The 19946-nt window shown below is 36.4% G+C and overlaps 1 protein-coding gene across 1 annotated transcript in view; it reads left to right on the forward strand.

The window, feature by feature from the left end:
- LOC107982151 (protein scarlet-like) overlaps positions 1-19946 on the forward strand; it is a 388545-nt gene that overhangs the window by 91715 nt on the left and 276884 nt on the right. The window contains exon 4 of the mRNA XM_031932851.1: positions 7224-7413. Coding sequence (XP_031788711.1) covers positions 7224-7413 — 190 coding nt within the window. The remainder of the gene's footprint in view (positions 1-7223; positions 7414-19946) is intronic.

A 19946-nucleotide genomic window follows, 5' to 3' on the forward strand; every position in this document is an offset into this window, starting at 1 on the left:
TATACAGTGACTGATTTTAATTTACCTAAATTTAGTGAGGATGTTGTGGAAACCAAGAATGAAGAATTTTATGCAACAAATAAAATTGAAAATGATTCATTCTACAATATAAGTTCTTTAACGAATAAACAACGTGAAGTTTTCGATGCAGTAATAAAAAGTGTAATTAATAAAGCTAATCAAGTGGGATGGATCAGGAGGTAGTTAAAAAGCTACTTACTAAAGACAATTATCACTTATTTAAATAAAAAAAAAGTGTTTGAATATTAATCTTAGAACGAGTGAAAGAACTCAGAGTGAGTTCCGACAAAAGGAAAGGGTTGAGTGAGTGAAGGGTTCTTTTTAATTAACACACACGATTTCGCGGTACACAAAAAGCACTAGCTTTGGCGTAAAAACCCTCACGGTTTAGAGGGAAAAGCCTCAGCAAGTGTAAGCTTTATTGAAAATAAGGAAAGGGAAACTATACAAATAAAAGAAAGAGAACAGTGACTCTAAAAGAGAAAAAACTCAAGTGAAAGAACGCACGCAAACGCAAAGACGCGAGGTACCTTTTCCGCACGCAGAGAGAGCTCTCTTACCGCAAAGACGAACGCAAAAACCGCCGCTGAAGAGGGCGTTGAGCAGGCCTCGTCGTAGTCCGCCGCTGCTTCCGTCCTGGTCCTGGAGGTCTGGAAGCCGGGCCTGGGGAGCGAAAGGATGGTCCGCAACCGAGCACCAAGCGCACCCCGACGTCTCGGGGAGCCAGACGCTTGGCACGAGAGCAACAAGGGATGTTGCCGCTGTTCGCTCGCCCCGAAGGAGTCACGTACAACACGTGGACACTTTCGCCATCAAACCTTAAGACTATCGCCTCGAGGCACACTCACACACTCGCACAAATATACACACGCGAACGACGCGATCGCGAATTTTCCGCTAAACACTACAAACACGGCGCAGAACGAGGTGAACAGTGATAGCTCTGAGAAGAACAAGTCACTGGCTCACCGTACGAAGAAAAAAAATCGAAAAGCGTAAGGAAGCCAAACGTGCGAAGCGCTAGGCAGTCCGAACAGGAATCCGCGCGCGCGGGCCCTTCGCGCGCTCGCAAGCGGGGCCGGCGGCGCGCAACTCGACGCATGCGCGCGCGCTCTCAACGTCGCAACGGAGAGCGCGCAGCGGCGCGAAATTCAAAAAGCCTAAATTTACACCTACACTACTTGAACGAATAAAACGAACTGAACAGTGTTTTACCTATAGCATGGACTGGTATAGCAGCAAATTTATTAATATGAATTATAAGTTATAATAATAAAAAATATAATAGATCAGTTGTTAAGAAAAGATGTGAATGGCTTTACGGCACACAGGAAAATTTAAATAACCCAAAATTTTTTAGGCTAAAAAATATTTAAGCACAAAAATATTGTCTAAACATTTTAAGAGCCAAAAATTTTAAGGCCTAATATTATATCCGACTCATAGATGATGTCCAGGAATCAGGGTTACTTCTAGATGTTAAGTTATTGAGAGAAGATGTGAATGGCTTCACGGAACACAGGTACTATAATAGTAGATTTACTGTAAGAAAAATTCTTGATATGCATGACGATACACAAAACATCAAATGCGCCTAAACTTTTTACTTTGATTAAGTATTTATTTTAGAAATCACATGTCTTTATGAGCAAACTTATTGAAGTACCTCAAATTTGTTCTAAAAATAAAATACATGATGATGGGGTTCAGGTGATGCACACTGAAATTTTTATTACGGGAATATTGATATCTCTCGTATATAATATTCAGGTGCATGAGGTCGCCGATGACAGTATTGTTAATACGCTCTATAGCTTTCGGTGTCTAGAATCAGTTTTTACAATTAGACAATGAAAGCTATGGAACGCACTACCTCGATTGTGTCATTATCGACCGCATGTACCTGGACCGTAAACATAACATATTTGAACATTTTTGCACCAAGAAGTATGGTGCGCACTGCCTGACTCCATTATCGGTCACCCTAGACCGCATTCATTGCCGATATTGACACGTGGATACAAAAATCTACAGCGCGCAATATATTTCGACAGCCATGTCATCAAAGACCCTTGGCACCTAGACACCGAGCGTGGCCGGCTATCGCGAAACGATATTTGCATGTATGCACAAAAAGTCACGAAATCCACTTTCTGGATCTCGTCATCAGTGACTCCGAATACTCAGAAAGTTTGTGCAGCGACAGTGTAGCAGTTATTCCAAAACATAACCTTAAATTTAAGCAGACAATGTAAACACATTTACTCTGCGCAGTTTATAAAAAACTGTGGAAAAGCGATACCCAACTGTATTACATATAATAGCTTGTGCGGCCAACTTCACGATTCAACCACTTTTAGGCTAGAAAGCCAACTTTCTGGCCCCACTACACTGGAGAAAACAGTAGAGATACTGTTTTAAGCATTCGTGATATATAAATAACTTATTCAAACTACACCTCGGCACATCGAATTATATGAAAAAAAGGTGAATTTCGCTATAATTTATTTAAAAACAATTGTTTAAACAAATGATTCTGCAAATCTAGTTACAGATTCGTGATCAGCGACCCTTAAAACCCCCAGAATAACACTAGTGTTTCTTAAATCCTTAATTTTGCAATAATTTGCTTAAACAGCATTTAAATGAATAAATAATTTTGCAAATCTGTGTGACTTATGTGCTTTGTCTTTTTTTGCGTACTTTCCCATTAAAAATACGACAAGAAACAAATTTTTAGTACAAAAACGTATGCAGTGGTCGGCCATGTTGGATCGGCCATTTTGAATTTTCATTGTCAAATTTTGGTTTAGCGATGGCAAAAATACGACAAGAAACGAATTTTCAGAGCCATATAGTACAAAAACGGATACCGTGGTCGGTCATTTTGGATCAGCTATTTTCAATTATGTTCTTAAATTGTTATTCGTATAGATTATAAATTTTAACAATTGGTGCCTTTACTTATGCATTATCAATATTTATCTTGTTAAACCTCCAATTCACGTTTAAGATTCGTTTTGATTAAAATGGAATCAAGGTTGATATCAAAGTTGAAATCAAGGTTCAATCAAGGTAGTATCGACCATGATATTTTTGATAGGGTAATTACTATGATCTTTGTGTTCATCCGAAAAAAAACCGTAAAAGAAATAGACCAACTTCTATTTTGAATAAATTTTATTTTTACGTAGATCCTATGATTTTTCCTATAATGTTTGCTTATGGAGATATAGGATAAAATCCAATCTTCAAACAAAATCAAAACAATGGTAACAATTTATCTCCTTAGCAATATTATTCACATCAATTAGGTTATGGGCCTATGTCAAAATTTAGTCCTATTTTATATTGTAGAAGATTAACTCAACAATATATTATTCAAGCTTATATCATTTTATAATATTGTAGACTGAAGTTTTTAAGATATTATCAGAAATATTTCGTATATTATCAAGGTCTTGTCGATTACATAAAAAAGTGCGCTTAACAATAATAAGAATTTTAAAAATAACGTAAGATTAAGTAATTTATTTGTTTTGCCATCAACGTATATAGGAAGTCCTAGATACATGCATCAAAATTTTTCTTGATTTAATCGCTAAAATACGAAAAATAGACAGCCCACTAGATATATTTGTTACGATAACAACTAATCTAAAATGGCTTGAGTTGAAAACAGTACTAAAAAAATTTCCGCCAGTAATTTCATGGAATGATATTGCAACAATTACTGTTAGTTATTTTATTGTAAATTTCGAGCGATCCAAGCTGATATTCTTAGTGGGAATATTTTTGGAAAGAGGTCAGAGCACTCGCTCCGATTTTCGGCGCTCGGTTGTGCATTGTCGCAATCGGATGTACCTGCGATCCGTACGCACTCTCTACGTGCTCACACGGTTACCGGTTCGCAGGATGTACAAATATATAATTTAAGAGTATAAACGTGGAATATTATAATCATTACTTTTATTTTTTAAGTGATCTATGACACCTTTGTATGAACCTGTTCTTAATTAATGTTGATTGTTATTTTAAAAAAATGATCGTATGTTTTGAATATATACATACATCTTGATCTTCGGGAGGTTGACAATTTTCACCTACAAATACCGCAGCTACTTCATCGTATTTAGTTGCATTATATCTACGTTTATCATGATTAGAATTGCGTGTTAAATACATTATAATTTCTTTACTATTAAACTTAACGTTGTTGTTTTTCAAACGATTTTGTTTTTCATACGATTTTGTTTTTCCATTTCGACTTCATGTATCATCTTGTAGAATTTAGCGTATATATTAACTCGTCAAAAAATTATCTAAGTCCTTTAATAGCATTTAAGAACATGTTAGTAACATTAGTTTGTAATCGTGATTGCAAGGCAATTTCATTATCAATGATGTATAGTTGCCCATATCTTTTAGCTTCGTTTTCGTCTAGATGTAAGGTATAAATATTGTGGTAAATTTGACCACTTACTCGAATAACTTGAGGGAAAGAGCGTAAAATCTTGCTCCGAATCTTGCGAAGGCAAGTGTATTATTAGATTGTCTAATATTATTTAAAAAGTGTTTACTTACGCCAGTATTTCCAGAAACTAAATCTTTTAAACGTTAAGGATAAGTAATATGGTCAGATAATACAACATTTCCTCAATTGCAACAATTATAAAACTTTTTATTACATAATATTTTAAATTTGTAATGTTTAGCATTACAGAATTCACATATTTCACTCATGCTACCTTGAAACGCTCCAACTTAGCTCGGTTTGAATATTATTTTTTAGTGGTCTGAAATGTCGTACTATTTGAATTAATTCTTATTTAAAATTTGATTTGTTTATTCGTCTTTACTATTTTGTACTTGGCTAACGTATTGTAGCCAAGACAAATATAGTTGAAAATAGTATTTACGTTTGAATTTTTTTTAGGTCTTTCACTTGAACAGACGTATTACTGTTCAAGTTACTCTCCTTATTTAGAATTTTCTTCAGAGACGTAATGTCCTTGAAATATTCTAGTGACAAAAAAGATATAAGATCATGCAAGCGATTCCTAAAGGACGTATTAGCTCTAAGATCATTATGAACTATAATAGAGTAGAGATGCGAAGCGATGTCAAAGTATTTCGTCCTTGTCTAACGCATTGTAGTCAAGGCTAATATACCTAAAGAGAGAATTATGTTATCATTCATTTGAGAAAGATTTTCACTTAAACGATATATTACTGTTTAAGTTACTCATCTTCATCAGAGCTCTTTTTTGAGACGTAATATCTTTAGTCCGTTTCATTTGACAAAAGTTTCGTATAGTTGACCTTCAGATGACGTATTGCCTCTGAAGTCGTACTACACAAAAGAAAACTTAAAATAGAGAAATTTTAATATATATATATATATATATATATATATTTCATAAGAGGCATATAGTTTTATTGTTCGCTACGTTTTAGTGTTACATTTAAAAATGTAATTCAATTTAAAACCACAAGTATAAGGAACTGGCCTCAACTCGCGCACAAAAATGTTGCTTTGGCTGAATTCTACTAGAAGAGGGAGCCGTATTGCTCCGTCTTGTTTGAGCTCAGTCGAGCAAATGAGACTAAGGAGCTGGATGAGGCGCCTTTTAGTTCCTAAGGCGCTGCTGCGCCGAGCCACTGCTGTGCGCTTCCCCTCCCAGTGCACCGGCGCTGCTACTGCGGACGCTTCCCCCTCCAGTCCGCCGTCGCTGCTGCTGCTCACTGATTGGTTTGGCGCTGATCACTTTTTTGATGTACTCCCTTTTTGTGATTTTTTCGTATACCCATTTTTTGCGCATCGCTCGCAAGAGTTAGGACCGTTACAACCTAAATCATTCTCCATAATTGCTGATTTCAATTGAAAATTCATTAAATTTTTTAATAGCGTGACCTTTTAATTTGTTATGGTTATTCTTATAATCTTATTACTGTTTATTTTCTTTAGAGCTATAAATTTCAACGACCGAAAATTCATAAACTTTAATTTTGGGGCCAGCGCCCGACTAGATACGTTATTTTCTAATGCTCGCGGTACTTCAGTAGTAACTACATACCTTGCGCTCACGTGATCTACGCATACATGCGACGCAACGACGCTACACGTAGCGGTCCATATTGAGTCTGCGGAAGTTGGGACACGGTGCACGCACATACGCCGAAGTTCTGCATGTGTACGTAAATGTAGCGGCGAAAGGTAAACATTTTATAAAATAAAAATTAGAAAAGGTAAAGATTAGAAATTCAAAATTTATAAACTGAGATTTCAAAATTAATAAATCTATAAAACAAAAATGTTCAATTGAAATATTGCGAAAGGTGATATTTGTAGTTAAAATATCGCAAAAGCGATATTTTTAGAAAATTTCAAATTTAGGTTTTCAAAATTATACCTTTCCAATATTCTGTTATAATTCAATTCGTAATTTTTGCCTTTCAAATCTTTATTTTTCAAAACTTTTATCCTCACCCGAACGTTGTCTACGAATATTTTTATTACACTCAAACACCAATATTGACAAAGCGCACCATCTAGACTTAGTCATCCGCAACCCTGCACACCTGGACGCTGTCCTATATGATTCATTCTTCTGTACATCAAAAATCACGGAACTCCCAACCTAGATTTCGTCATAAGTTACCCTATACACCTAGACACTGCTTTCAAATGATTTGATCTACACCTAGACACCAAAAATCACGGTGTGAATTACCTAAACCTTGTTATCGGTCACCCTGTACGTCCAGAAGCCGTCCTCGAATAATTTTCACACCCACACATCAGAAACCACGGTGCAAACTATCTAGAGCTCATCCTAGGCCACCCTGCACACTTAGACATCACCCTTTAATGATTTCTATACCTAGACACCAAAAAACCACAATGCAAACTACCCAGACCTCGTCATCGACTACCCTGTACACCTAGAAACCGCCCTTAAATAATTTTTACACTTAAATACCAAAAACCGCTGTGCGAACAACCTAGAGCTCGTCATTGGTTACCCCGCTAGTTTGTCTAACAGACGATACTAGTGATCTTTTTCTCGGGATGCTTGATTCTTCTCGTCATGCATGATAATCTTTATATGAATATATACTAGCAATTAAGCACCTACCAAATGTATTAATTTTCGTACTATGACCTATTTTCAAAAACTTATTATTTGACTTAATTTCAGCCTGGGTTATGTGTGTCCTCATTTATACAATCCTGCTGATTTCTTAATAGGAACACTCGTTTCAAATCCAAACGAAAGCTTTAATATAACAACTGCTCAACGAATATGTGATAGCTTTTTATCAAGCGATTCTTCTAAGAAAATAGATTTAATACTACAATCAGAAATTCACAGAACCAGAACAGTTAAGGTAAACTGATTTTTCATACATAAGTTAATTTTATGCAAACGATGTAAAATCCAAAATAGCAAAATGAAGGTTATTTTGCAATTTTAAAAATAAAAAATAAAAGTTACAGTAAACACATTAAAAATTAAAAATAAGAAAGATTTAAAATCGAAATTTATAAACTGAGATATTGAAATGAAAAAAATTATATTATTATTATTATTATATTATTATATATTATAAAACAAAAATGTTAAATTAAATTCTTGCAAAAGAGAATATTTGTGGTTGAAATATTGCGAGAGGGATATTTTTAGTGATTCCAAAATTCAGTTTCTTAAAATTGTACATTTCTAATATTGGGGAACTTAAACTTGTACAAAATTATGATTTAATTTCACAAAAAAATATATATATGTTTTTAGAAGCTAGGCTAATTTTGGGTGTATTTGGATTGCGCTACCCAAATTTTTAACTTTACTACCCTAATTTTCAACTGCGCCCGAATGGAAATAATAACCGTACATTTGCAATACATTTCAGTACGTAACTGTTACAATGCTGTACATTCGCGTACGTTTTGAGTGGAATTCGGACATTTTTTACACAATTGTACAGAAAAGTACGCGAATGTACGAGGATATATGACGTTGTACAGTATCGTGCCAAATCCTACATTTTAAGTACATTCATAAAAAAGGATTTAGATCAGCATGTACGGCAAAATATGCGAACGTACGCGAACGTACGCGACCGTATGTGATGTAGATAAATGTATATTGTTAAAAAATTATACGGTAAACAGTACATGTAGTATAATATTCACTTATTATTACATTTAAACGATACAGTTGAAAACTGGCTAATACCCTAGTGGAAATAATTGGGTGTGCCAAAGTGTGGCAAAGTATGTTAAAGTGTGTCAAAGTGTGCCAAAGTGTGCCAAAGTGTACCATACTGTGCCAAAATGTGCCAAAGTGTTCAAATTCGGAAATTTGCTGCACTTTGGCACACTGTGGCACACTGACTCACATGGGTTTTTCGGAAACAAACATCTGTTTTTTGACAAAGTATGGCACAGTATAGCACAGTTTGGCACGGTATGGCACAGCATGGTACACTTTATTACACTTTGGCACACTATGGCACATTTTGACACACTTTGATACACTTTGGCACACTTTAGCACACTTTGGCACACTTCGGTACAGTGAGATATATCCCGCCGCCCGCGCGCCAAAACATTGCTACTGCACGATGCCGTCATATCGACGGCACGCGTGGAGCTTGAAGTCCCAGTTATAGAACGTAACAATAAATAATTTAATAAAAAAAAATTCTAGCGTCGGTAAGACTTGAACCCGGATCCTTTGGGTTAGTAAGCTGAAGGTCTACCACTGAGCCACAAGTACTCGTTACAGTTAATACAAAAATTTAAACTCATGTACTTCAAGCAGCTTTACCTCGATAACATGATGTCGGCGGAATGACGGCACCGAGACTGCTCGGAATGGGCCACGCGTGACGTCCAGGTAGCCCATGACCCGGTTGTCCATGGCCCGGGTAGTTCATGACCCGGAAATGACGGCATTGTGCTCAGCACAATGCTGGCACGCGGTGCAAGCATCGTGCCGGCACTTAAATTAAGAAAAAACAAAAAAATTATAACCCTAACGGGGATCGAACCCTGAACCTTTCTGTTAGCAGGCTGGCACTTTACCATTCGACCACGAACACTTGTTACAAGTCGTAGCTAATTGTGTCATTATGTACTGCGAGCAGCTGTTGATGTTAATAAAGTTGCAAGTTATTGTAATAAACAATCACCAAAATTATTATATTTTGCCGCTTATTTCGTGTAAGGCGCGAAACTGGCAGGCTGCTATAAATTCGGTAGTCATAATAATATAATTAATAAAAATTGTCAAGGAACAAAGTCCGGTGGATAAATAATAGCCCAAATTAACAAAATCAACAGCCTTAAAATATGATACATTGAAAAGCTATATTTCGTGAATATTTCAAAATGTCATCATAATGCTGCCATGAGTGCCAACACGGCGTCACTGCAAAATGCCGACATTCTGCCTTCGTTCGTGCCGGTGGCATACAGCAGGCACACATGACCGTCATTCTGACAAAGTTTCGTGCCGTCGCAATGTGAGCACGCGTGCTGGCACGCTGTGCCGCCAAAATGTCAACATTATGACTTCCCGAATGGCAGAAAAAAAAAATTGTTGAAAATCCAACGAAAGATGTCTTGGGGACGTCACAATGACGGTACGAGCGGCCAGCATGCGTGACTCCAAAATTTCCGGCACGCGATGTTATCGGGGTAGATACTTAGTACTTTTACAATATTAATTAACAATTGCCCGTAATTGCCTTAAAACTGCTGTCCGCCGTAAATGTTGGGAAAACATGCCTCAACAGGGGAATCCGTCGGGAATACAAGTTTTCCAGATTTCGCACAAAAATTGTCTAAGTCCTCAATTTCCGAAAAACCCATGTGTGTCAAAATGTGCCAAAGTGTGCCAAAGTGTAATAAATTTCCGAATTTGAACACTTTGGAACATTATGGCACACTATGGCACACTTTCGCACACAATCCATTTCCACTAGGGTAGTACATTTGATTTTGAAAATGAAAAAAGATTGTTACTAAAAAAAAATAATGTAATAATCGTATTGCGCAGCAAATTATTTATAGACTAATAGTATATCGGCAATTACCATTACTTTATCAAAAACATTATATTTCAGACAATACAAGAAATATAAGTAACAATATACATATGTAATAATAACCGACTAAATAAGTATAAAAAAATTGGAAATCGTTATTTATTAGGACATGGCCCTACTGAAAAAAGCAGATGACAATCATCTGATTATTAGCTAAAAATCAGCTGATAATCTGCTGTTAATCGTGCCAAAACGTTAGCTGATTATCAGGTGATATCAGCTTCATATTTTTATTCAAGCTGATAGTTACAAATATGCGTTTATATGAGATAAAATGCTAATGATAATATCAGCTGATAATCAGGTGATAATCATCAACAAATTTTTAAGCTTTAGTATATTTTTTCGAAGTCGTTTTAAATTAATAAAATTTATAAAATTCACATAATGAGGGCGAATACGGTTTTCCCATCCAGATGATAACACCAAAATACTGGTTGTGAGCTACAACATATTTATTTTTTAATAATTTGATTTGAACAAAAAATTTTTTAAATATTATAAGTTTCCTTAACAAAGCAATGCTTAATAAATATGTAAACTAACTTAAAATATAATTATTAAATAAATGAATATTTCTTATAATACATTTAGTATGAATAAAATATCTCCCGCGAGTCATTAAAAATTCCCTTGTGTACTTCTATATAAAAAAATCAGAAAATTAAGAAATATTATTTTTCTGTACAGTTGTGTACAAACATGTATAATTGTGTACGTTCCCGTACCTTTACGTATACGTTCGCGTACGTTTACGTACGTTCGAGTACGCTTATGCACAAGCGAGTACCCTTTAGAACCGTAAAATTTCACGTATGAATTGTTTTATCTCTGAAATGTATAAAGCTGTACATATTCGTATAAATAAGTATATTTCAGCAATTTTTCGTACGGTCACGTACGTTGGCGTACGTTGGCGAACGTTCGCGCACAATTGCGTACGTTGGCGAACGTTCGCGCACAATTGCGTACGTTTGCGTACAATTACGTGTAATGCTGAAAACATACGCGAATGTACGTCAACGTACACAAGTCTACAGTAATTTACCGAAATGTATTATAATCGTACGGTGATTTGCGTTATAATACCGTTGAAAGTTTTGAAAGAAAGAAGTTTTGAAACATAAATAGCTCAAAAAAGTTTTATCAAACGATATTTGCCAATGCGTCATTTCGCTGAAGCGACATTTCACCAAAGAGACATTTTGCCAATAATAATAGATATTTATTTATTTATTTATTTATAATTTATTTAACCATTATACATGCCCTAAAAACAAAGGCATCCTATAGAGGCAAATTGAAATTGCCTGTAAATAGAAAACGGTGCATAAGAAAAAACAAAAGTAAATTCTTAAACAGTAACTCATAACTAAAAACAAATCAAAACTTACATCTTTTTAGCCAATTCATATTTAAATCTTCCATAATTAATAATTATTATTGAATAACAACCCTGGTGAAAATATTGACGTGATTTTGTGATGTATTAAAATTACGTATTTCTATTCGTAATATTTCATCGCGTAATTTTATGACTTTTTAGAAAAATTGAAATACTTTAGCTTTATGAAACTTTTTTATATAATTTTAGTATGTTACATAATTACATAAATATTTAGTTCTAAATACTTACTACTAAATACTTTTAAATACTTTAAATTTGTTAAAATGAGTGGCCATATAGGTGTTACCATGTGGATGATAGTGCAGAAAATGGGGGCTTATGCCTTATTGTTAAACCTTTTCTTGTATATAGATTTTGAGTTTTATTTTTACTATCTGTCGTCTACAACTCAACTCTTTTAAATCATTTGATAGATTATTCAGTCAATTATTTAGTCCATAGTCTTTGTAGCTATCATCTTAGATATTTTTAGTAATTGGATATTTTTATGCCACGTTTTTCTAGAAAACTTAGCGTATTTTTCTCTTAGATTTTTATAGTGATATAATACAAATTGATAATTGCAATACAGTAAGTGGATATATTTCTTATATAAACTTGTTTTTACAAATAATTTTCATTATTTTATTTTGTACTAATTTAATGCATGTACCATAGTCTCCACTCTATGCAATTATTCCATAATTAATTATACTATTAAAGAAAGCGTAGTAAACAGTCAGTAACGTTTTCGTGACCATGAATTTCTTGATTTTACAAATATAAAGATCGGATATTTAGTTTTCTTGACAACATATTCAACGTGTTAATCCTATTTCATATTATAATCAAAAACTAGCAAGAAACGCTCGCTTCGCTTGCGATTTACATATTAATTGTAATGATATTTAATTATTTGACGTGTAATGAAATATACTATTAAATATCAGATTTACACTCGATGGCAGTTAATTATTGTGGAATGTTTTTAAAATGCTCCAATCAGATTGCTGAATTGATAAATTCTAACCAGTCATTTGTAGTTAAAATATTACAGAAGCAATATTTTTGTGAATTGTATTGAAATTGAAAGTATTGTTAGGAACAAATTTTATTGCTATACATATTTAATTGATATTTTTTATATGGCGATATTTGTTGCTAACAATACTTAAATGATATTTTTTAGAAATGTCTCTCGATTAATCCAAGCGGGTATGTTTGAAGAACATTTTGAGCCTAGGTAGAGTAAAAAAGATGGTCTGGATCTTTCAGAAAGCCATGGCAAGTGACTAAGAACGCTGGTTCATGTAGTGAATTGTCATGAATTTTGGTCAATCATTTCATAAGATATATATGTGATTTTTTTCGGTAAAAATAATTTTCGGTAAACTTATATATATTTTCAATAGAAAAAAGATTTTTTTAATTACATTGAAAAAAAAATGTTAGTAGGTAAAATATTTTTGTTTTTTTTTTTTCGCAGGATTTAACGCGGGGCTGCGCGGTGCATGGGGCCGCGCGCGGGGAGAGAAGAGCTCTCGTCCCCGCAAGCCGAGAGCTATCGAACCTTCTTAACGCACGACTCAGACTAAAATTTTTGCTATAAAAAAGAGATAGGCAGAATTTTTTAGAGTTTCCGGTGACCTGGACGTTTACTTAGATTAGAAATTCACGTAGACATCAAGAGCTTAGTATTCATAAGAATTAGGATAGCTATGACACAAGTATGAATTGTGAATATATGTACACATATTAAAATTTTATAATCTGAATAACTATAGTATAGTAATACTATAATTTTTTCGAACTATTCGGTAATGGATGGCTTATTTAGAGGTCAATCGTTGACTTGCGGGGTTGCCCATTAATAAATATACATAAGATTATAACACCAGTAGCAAAAAGAGACTTCTTTTACTATGTAATTTGTTAAAACTAATTTTACTGTCAGACCGTCAGAAAACGTAAAAATTTATGTAATCCGCTATAGTATGAGAATATAGTAATAGATGTAGGATAATTTATAGATCCGCTACGAAAAAAATGAAATTGTTAGTCACATACACTACAAATTTTCAAATTCTAGAATCAGTGTCACTATAGTTTTTCGAACATTTGTACGCATCATAACAACAAAAGAAAAAAATATGCACTGTATCACATGTGCTAGAAATAGATACGATTAAATACCTCAAGAAATCTAAACGAATTCAACTAAAGTAAAGCTGCAGATAACAATAAGTGTATAAAGAAAAAAATACTATTGCACTACAGTAAATTTGACTATAGTAAGTAAATATTCAAGATACACAATCTTATTGGTATTATTTATGAGCAATAATTGCTCATCATCTAAGCAAAAATAGTATAATATAAGCTTCATCTTTTTGAAAAGAAACGTAAATAATATACAGGGTGGGCCATTTTAATCAAACCAGTCTAATAACTCCTAAATTCAGCCATGAACAGAAAAATTGTTCAGATGAAAGTTGTCCAGGATCAAGGGAGACATCTTTGTACGTCCGAAACGGTATTTCAAAAGTTTTTTCATGACCTTCACAAGGTCATTTCAAGGTCAAATGTTAAGAAATACTGTAATTGCTATTTAATCGCATTTTCTGATAGAATAAGCGTAGCTAATGTACTTTTATGATGAATATTCAAACCCAATGTGACAATGACCATGAAAATATTTACCTTGAAAACAAAATAATTCCCTAATTTCAGCGCTATCCAGGAACAACGATGTGGACGTATTAGGATTATGTTCCCTTTGGGGTGCTTTTTTAACGTGAGTCCCCTTGCCTCTCACTGGCGTGCTTGTTTACTGTGAGTCCCCTTGCCTCTCACTAGGATGCTTGTTTAACATTCGTTAACAAATTTCCAGTTCATTTCCAGTTTAGATGTTTTTTTTTTTTAAGTTGAATTTCTTTAATCTAATATGAATTGTAACGATTGTTCTCACGCTGTCTTCAATTTAAATCACAGTGTCTTAACGTAAGAAAATAAGAAGTTACAAATTTGATTTAAAAATTATAGAGTTTGAAAATTTCTCCTTTTTTTGTTGTCACTTTCTTATTTTGGTTTAGTTTCAATTTCAATAAAAAGTGAATGTAAATAAAATAGTTTTTCTTATTATAAACAAAATTTTCAACATGGTCGATTATCAATCCAATGAAATTGTTGATATGATAATGATCTTAGGCGAAACCCAAAACAATGCCAGAGCCGCGGTGCGACTCTACGCTGAACGCTTTCCTCTAAGAAGGCGTCCTACTCACGACACATTACTCAGATTACTTCGAAGAGCTCGTGATGGACATCTTCGTCATCAACGCAGACACCACGAATACAACGAAAATGATCCTAATGTTATAGCCGCCTTAGCAGCTGTTCATCTCAATCCACAAATTAGTAGTCGACAAATTGAAAGAGAAATCGGTATACCACGAAGAACAGCATTGAGAATTCTCAATAATCTCCACTATCACGATTACCACATAAGATTAGTTCATGAGCTGAGGCCACGCCATTTTGTAATGCGTATTAACTTTTGCCAGTGGGCTTTAGGAGTTTTACAAAATGATCCAGATTTTTACAGATTTGTTATGTTTTCTGACGAGGCTATATTTCGCAGTGATGGTCAATTAAATAGGCACAATAGTCACTACTGGTCACCTGTAAATCCCCACTGGTACAGGGCTATTGACCATCAAAACCGATGGAGTTTAATGGTGTGGTGTGGGATCATTAATGGTTACCTGATTGGGCCATATTTTTTCGGTCAAAATGTTAACCAGAATAGCTATTTGGCATTGCTCAGAGATCGACTGCCAGAGCTTTTAGAGGATGTTCACTTTCGGACGTAAAATTTCCTGTTCTTTCCGAATCTGCTATCAAAAATAGGGGTTCCTATTTTTAAAAAAATTTGACCTTCAAATGACCTTGAAATTTGAGTTGAAGGTCAAAACTAATTGCACAAAAAGATGTCCCCCTTGATCCTGGACCACTTTCATCTGAACAATTTTTCTGTTCACTTCGAAAGCTACAGCTTAACAAAGCAAGGTGTCTGTGTCCAGTGGAGCTCGGACAATAAATTCACTACCAAGCCTATACGAACGCGCAGCTTTTCATCGTCGTAGATTGAACGAATTTTATAGAAGATTATTACAAATCAGTATGACCGGTAAGTAGGCAAAGATAATCCGTTGTTTATAATGCAGCTATCAGCAAAGATCAACGGTATTCTGAAATGACCGTAACGGTCATTTCAGAATATAAACAGCGTTTGATTGCACATCTTACACGTCGTGTCAGAAAATGAAAAATTTTTAGTCGTTCATAAGTATTTAAAACTTTTAAGAGACGATATAGTTTGATCTCAAAATATATTTTCTTGAGGATTTCTTTAGGTAGCTTCAAGGTTTAGTTTTAAACATGGAAAACCATAATTGTATATTTTTACACACCTAAAATTGAAGTTTATAGTATAATGAACGTAGGGATTGGCAAACGAAGCGAGCAGGGGGGAGGTACCCCCCTAGTTGATTAAAAAATACATCCACCTAATTGAACAGCGAATGCATAAAATTATTCACAGAGCCGACGATTGGTACTGGACGTATCCTTCTCTAATGGCTTAATCGGTGTTATATTTACATGTAGACTAAGCATTGTATGCACAGTTGACAGGGATCGTAAATTCTTTTTGTGCTTGATCGGTGAGAGACAAGATTGGCTTATACTGCATCCAATGAGACCTCTCAATTACCGTATGTGTTGGAGGCAATTCAGAGAGTGATAACTCCGACTTTAACGAGTCACAAGAGTCAGTGTGCAGGAAAGTCATTTTTTTTAGCTGGTATAGTGAGTAGGTATGCTGTTCAAAAAGAAAGCCTTTTAGTTGACAAAGATATCTTTAGCTACTCCTGACGATGCTGCTTTAGTTGTAGATTTCTTTCTCTTCTTTTTTTCTGAGTACTTGACACGCTCCTACCGGCTCCACGACTAGAGTCTGACTGCGATTTTTGCATCATTTGTGCTTCTTATATTTAGCTTCCTTATTTCTACCACCTTGACATCCTCCCTCTCCTATTCATCCGGCGTCATCATTTTATTCAGTACTTGTTTAGCTTTGCGTTTGAGATTATCCCCACTTCTGCGCACGCGCTTACTTAACACTTCTCTAACTGGTCTGTCGACAGACTTAGCGCCACGCCTCATAAGAGGTAAAGCACCGCAAAATAAATCTTTCAAATAACTGGCAATACCCGTGCTAGTCTGATAAAGCCTACGGCCAATTGTAACGTAATTATCCCCACTACCACCACCACCACCTTTACCACAGCCGATTTGGTGGGCAAGAAAATTACTATAGTCAGACATTTTTAATTTGTGCGCTTTAAATGAAGTGTCACCGTCAACGCCTCGTAGTTAACTCACCTTTTATATCTATCTCGATTGACTGAACAGACAAGGACAGAAAGGGCAGATACATTGACGAGGTAAGGTTCTTCATTTGTGTTCTACCGTAAATATATTCATGTAACGAGCCACAACGCGTAGCAATCGTGAACAAACATCAACAAAGTGGGACCGCAAATCATGCATGTCCAGGGATGTCTCCAACGTACTGTCCATAATGATAATGATGATGATGATGATACTGCGAGTCAGACGATACACGAAATGCTCGTCAGACTATGCCATACTCGAGATTTCTAACACGAGAGTATCTGTAACGCCCCCTAGCGAGGAAGAGCCACAAATGCGCGGTGCAGGGGAGCTCTTCTCACGAATGTAAAGCTTCCCCCATCCAGGGAACTCATTTGTGCACGTGCGCTGCGAGGCTTTCGGAAGGTTAGCTATACGGCTCGAAACTTCAAGAGGCTTGTGACGCGCGCGCTCCGCACGAGCGGCTTCAGGCAGCCAAACCGCGCACAAGTCAGTATGCTCTGACTCCTCATGGCAGATAGATCTAAGCGCAGTGAAGAAGAAAGAGTGAGAGGAGGAGGAGATAAAAATCGATAAGTACGGGTATTGAATTATAAAATGCCATGTTCGGATTACATTTTTTTTTATTTATTAAATTCATCTAGGTTATATACCCGTATAGGTAGCTCTTATTGTCGGCTATAAAGCGACGCTTAGAATAAACAGGCTTACACACTTTACACTCGGAGTCGGCAGCGAAGGCAGCAGCAGCAGTGACAACAGTAGTGGCAGTGAAAGTGACGATAACGGAAATTAAGCATACGACCCCATAGCGGGAGACCCATTTACATATGTTTTTTGGGGTTCGGAAAAAACTATGGCTGAGCAGAAATTGCTGCATCTTAAGCGTAAGAGACACCTCGACCGTGTTCAAAATAAAATTAGACGTGCGCGGGAACGGCGAACGCGGTATCTGGCAACGCTGAACCGTGCTAAGCGCCACCGACTCTCAGTGCCGCAAGACGAACGCCCGTGCAAAAACAGAGACTTCTGTTACAGTTGCGGATGATTTTATCTAGTGCAACGTGTGCGGTGGTGGTGGCAATGTGAGGAGTGCGGATTCTGGCTGTATCCGGGCTGAAGTTCTAATCCGCTACGTTGTCGGCACAATGAACTTATTAATTAGAAAAAAAAAATAATCATGCATAGTGTTAGTTTCTAGTGTAAGTTCTAAAATGCAAAAACTTTAGCAGCTAGCAGTACCAGGATTCGGAAAAAAATAATATTATTTTTTATTATATATATATATATATATATATATATATATATATATATATATATATATTTATATATTCCACAAATTTATGATAATAGAAATATGAAATAAAAACAATAATAAAAAATATATCAATATTTAAATTATAACACTCGGTTAATACTTTCCTGTCGTGTTATAACCAGGGCCAGAAGGGCCCTGTTTATTGTAAATTAACGTCGAGCGTGCAGAAGGCACGGCTCGGCCGATTCAGATCATGAACGTGTTTTTACACGAGCCCGCGGAGGCGGCGTAGGTCGGGTCGTAGGAAATAACACACGAGAAGTTTAGATAAGGAAATGTATATTCAATTGTAACTATACACGGAGGTGCAAACGCCGCACACTTCAACGAACGATAAAGAGAGACGAGAGATACCCTGTCAACGTGAGAGAGTGAGAGTGCAGGTACTTACAACTCAGTAGTGGCAGTAGTACTTGACGCAACGGACGTGGTCCAGTCTCGGACGTGGAGATATAACAGTTCGGACGGGCGTCGCAGCAACTCGTCGGTAACGCACGGACGAATATCGTTTGCTCCCGAGATGCTCGCAGGACTCACAACAAATCCGCGTATATAGTAGCGCGAGCTACTCGTGTGGATAGCGCAGCGAGACTATCTCTAGTCGCGGTTCTCCCGGCCGTCGGCACATCGTTGTCATATCTCGCCAACGCTGTGCGGCCAGGCGGCAACCGCGCTACCTATGCTCTCACTCTCTCTGTCTCTATCTTGCCTCGTTTCTCGTTCTCGCTCGTTTCGGCGCTCGTTGGCAGCTTGCTGAAACAATAATCTTATAACAATTAGTACATGATTAGCCGTTAGACATTTGACGTGCACTCGGCCGTCACAACACCCTCACCCAGACGCTGTGTACCCTGCCAGGTGTACCAGCTCGCTCTCAGTCATGTCTAACTGGGTAATAAGAACTTGTAATAAATATCAATTTTAACAAGGAAAACTTGACTTTTTATTATCATCATTAATTAGATAATACATATAATGAAAGAAGTAAAAAAAAATAGTTCATTTTTAGTCTCTCGCCTCTCTTTTTACATACGGCCGTTAGCCAGTACGGCAGTCTTTTGCCTCTAAAAACAAACATTAAGAGAGAAAGAAGAGAAATAAGAAAAAACAAAATGCTTCATTGCACGGGATTGAGGTAAGGTACAGGAGGAAATGAAGTGGTTCGGCCGTTAGCCTGAGCTTCTTCTTCTACTTCTTCTTGTACTTGTCGCCGTACGTTAAGTCCATTCCATGGACGTTGAAATTGGGGCACTCGTCCAATCGAGCAATACCTCGGTATCCGCAAATGGGGCATTGCGGTCCAGGTTCGGTGTAAGTCGGCAGCCTGTTTTTCGCTCGACGCTTCAATTCACGGTTACGGTCGAACTCTTTGTTCAACTGTTCGTTGGTTGGAGTCGGCCGTTTCTTTACGACTGTTGCTGCTGGAGCGGCCGTGGTTTTCGACGTCGTGTCGGGCTGATGGCTGGTCGAATCTGGCCTTACGGCTGTTGGAGCCGTCTTCGGGACAACCGGTGGCGCTGGCAATGGTTGCGGCTTCGCTTTGCATTTGGCCTTTAGAAATGCCACGGTTTCTACTAGGGTTGTGTCTCCCTTAGGTAAATCCGGCCGGTGGCCATACTTTTCCTTAATTTCCGACCCAATAGCGAT

This window comes from Nasonia vitripennis (genome assembly GCF_009193385.2).
Source record: "Nasonia vitripennis strain AsymCx chromosome 5 unlocalized genomic scaffold, Nvit_psr_1.1 chr5_random0002, whole genome shotgun sequence".
Taxonomy (NCBI): Eukaryota; Metazoa; Arthropoda; class Insecta; order Hymenoptera; family Pteromalidae; genus Nasonia; species Nasonia vitripennis.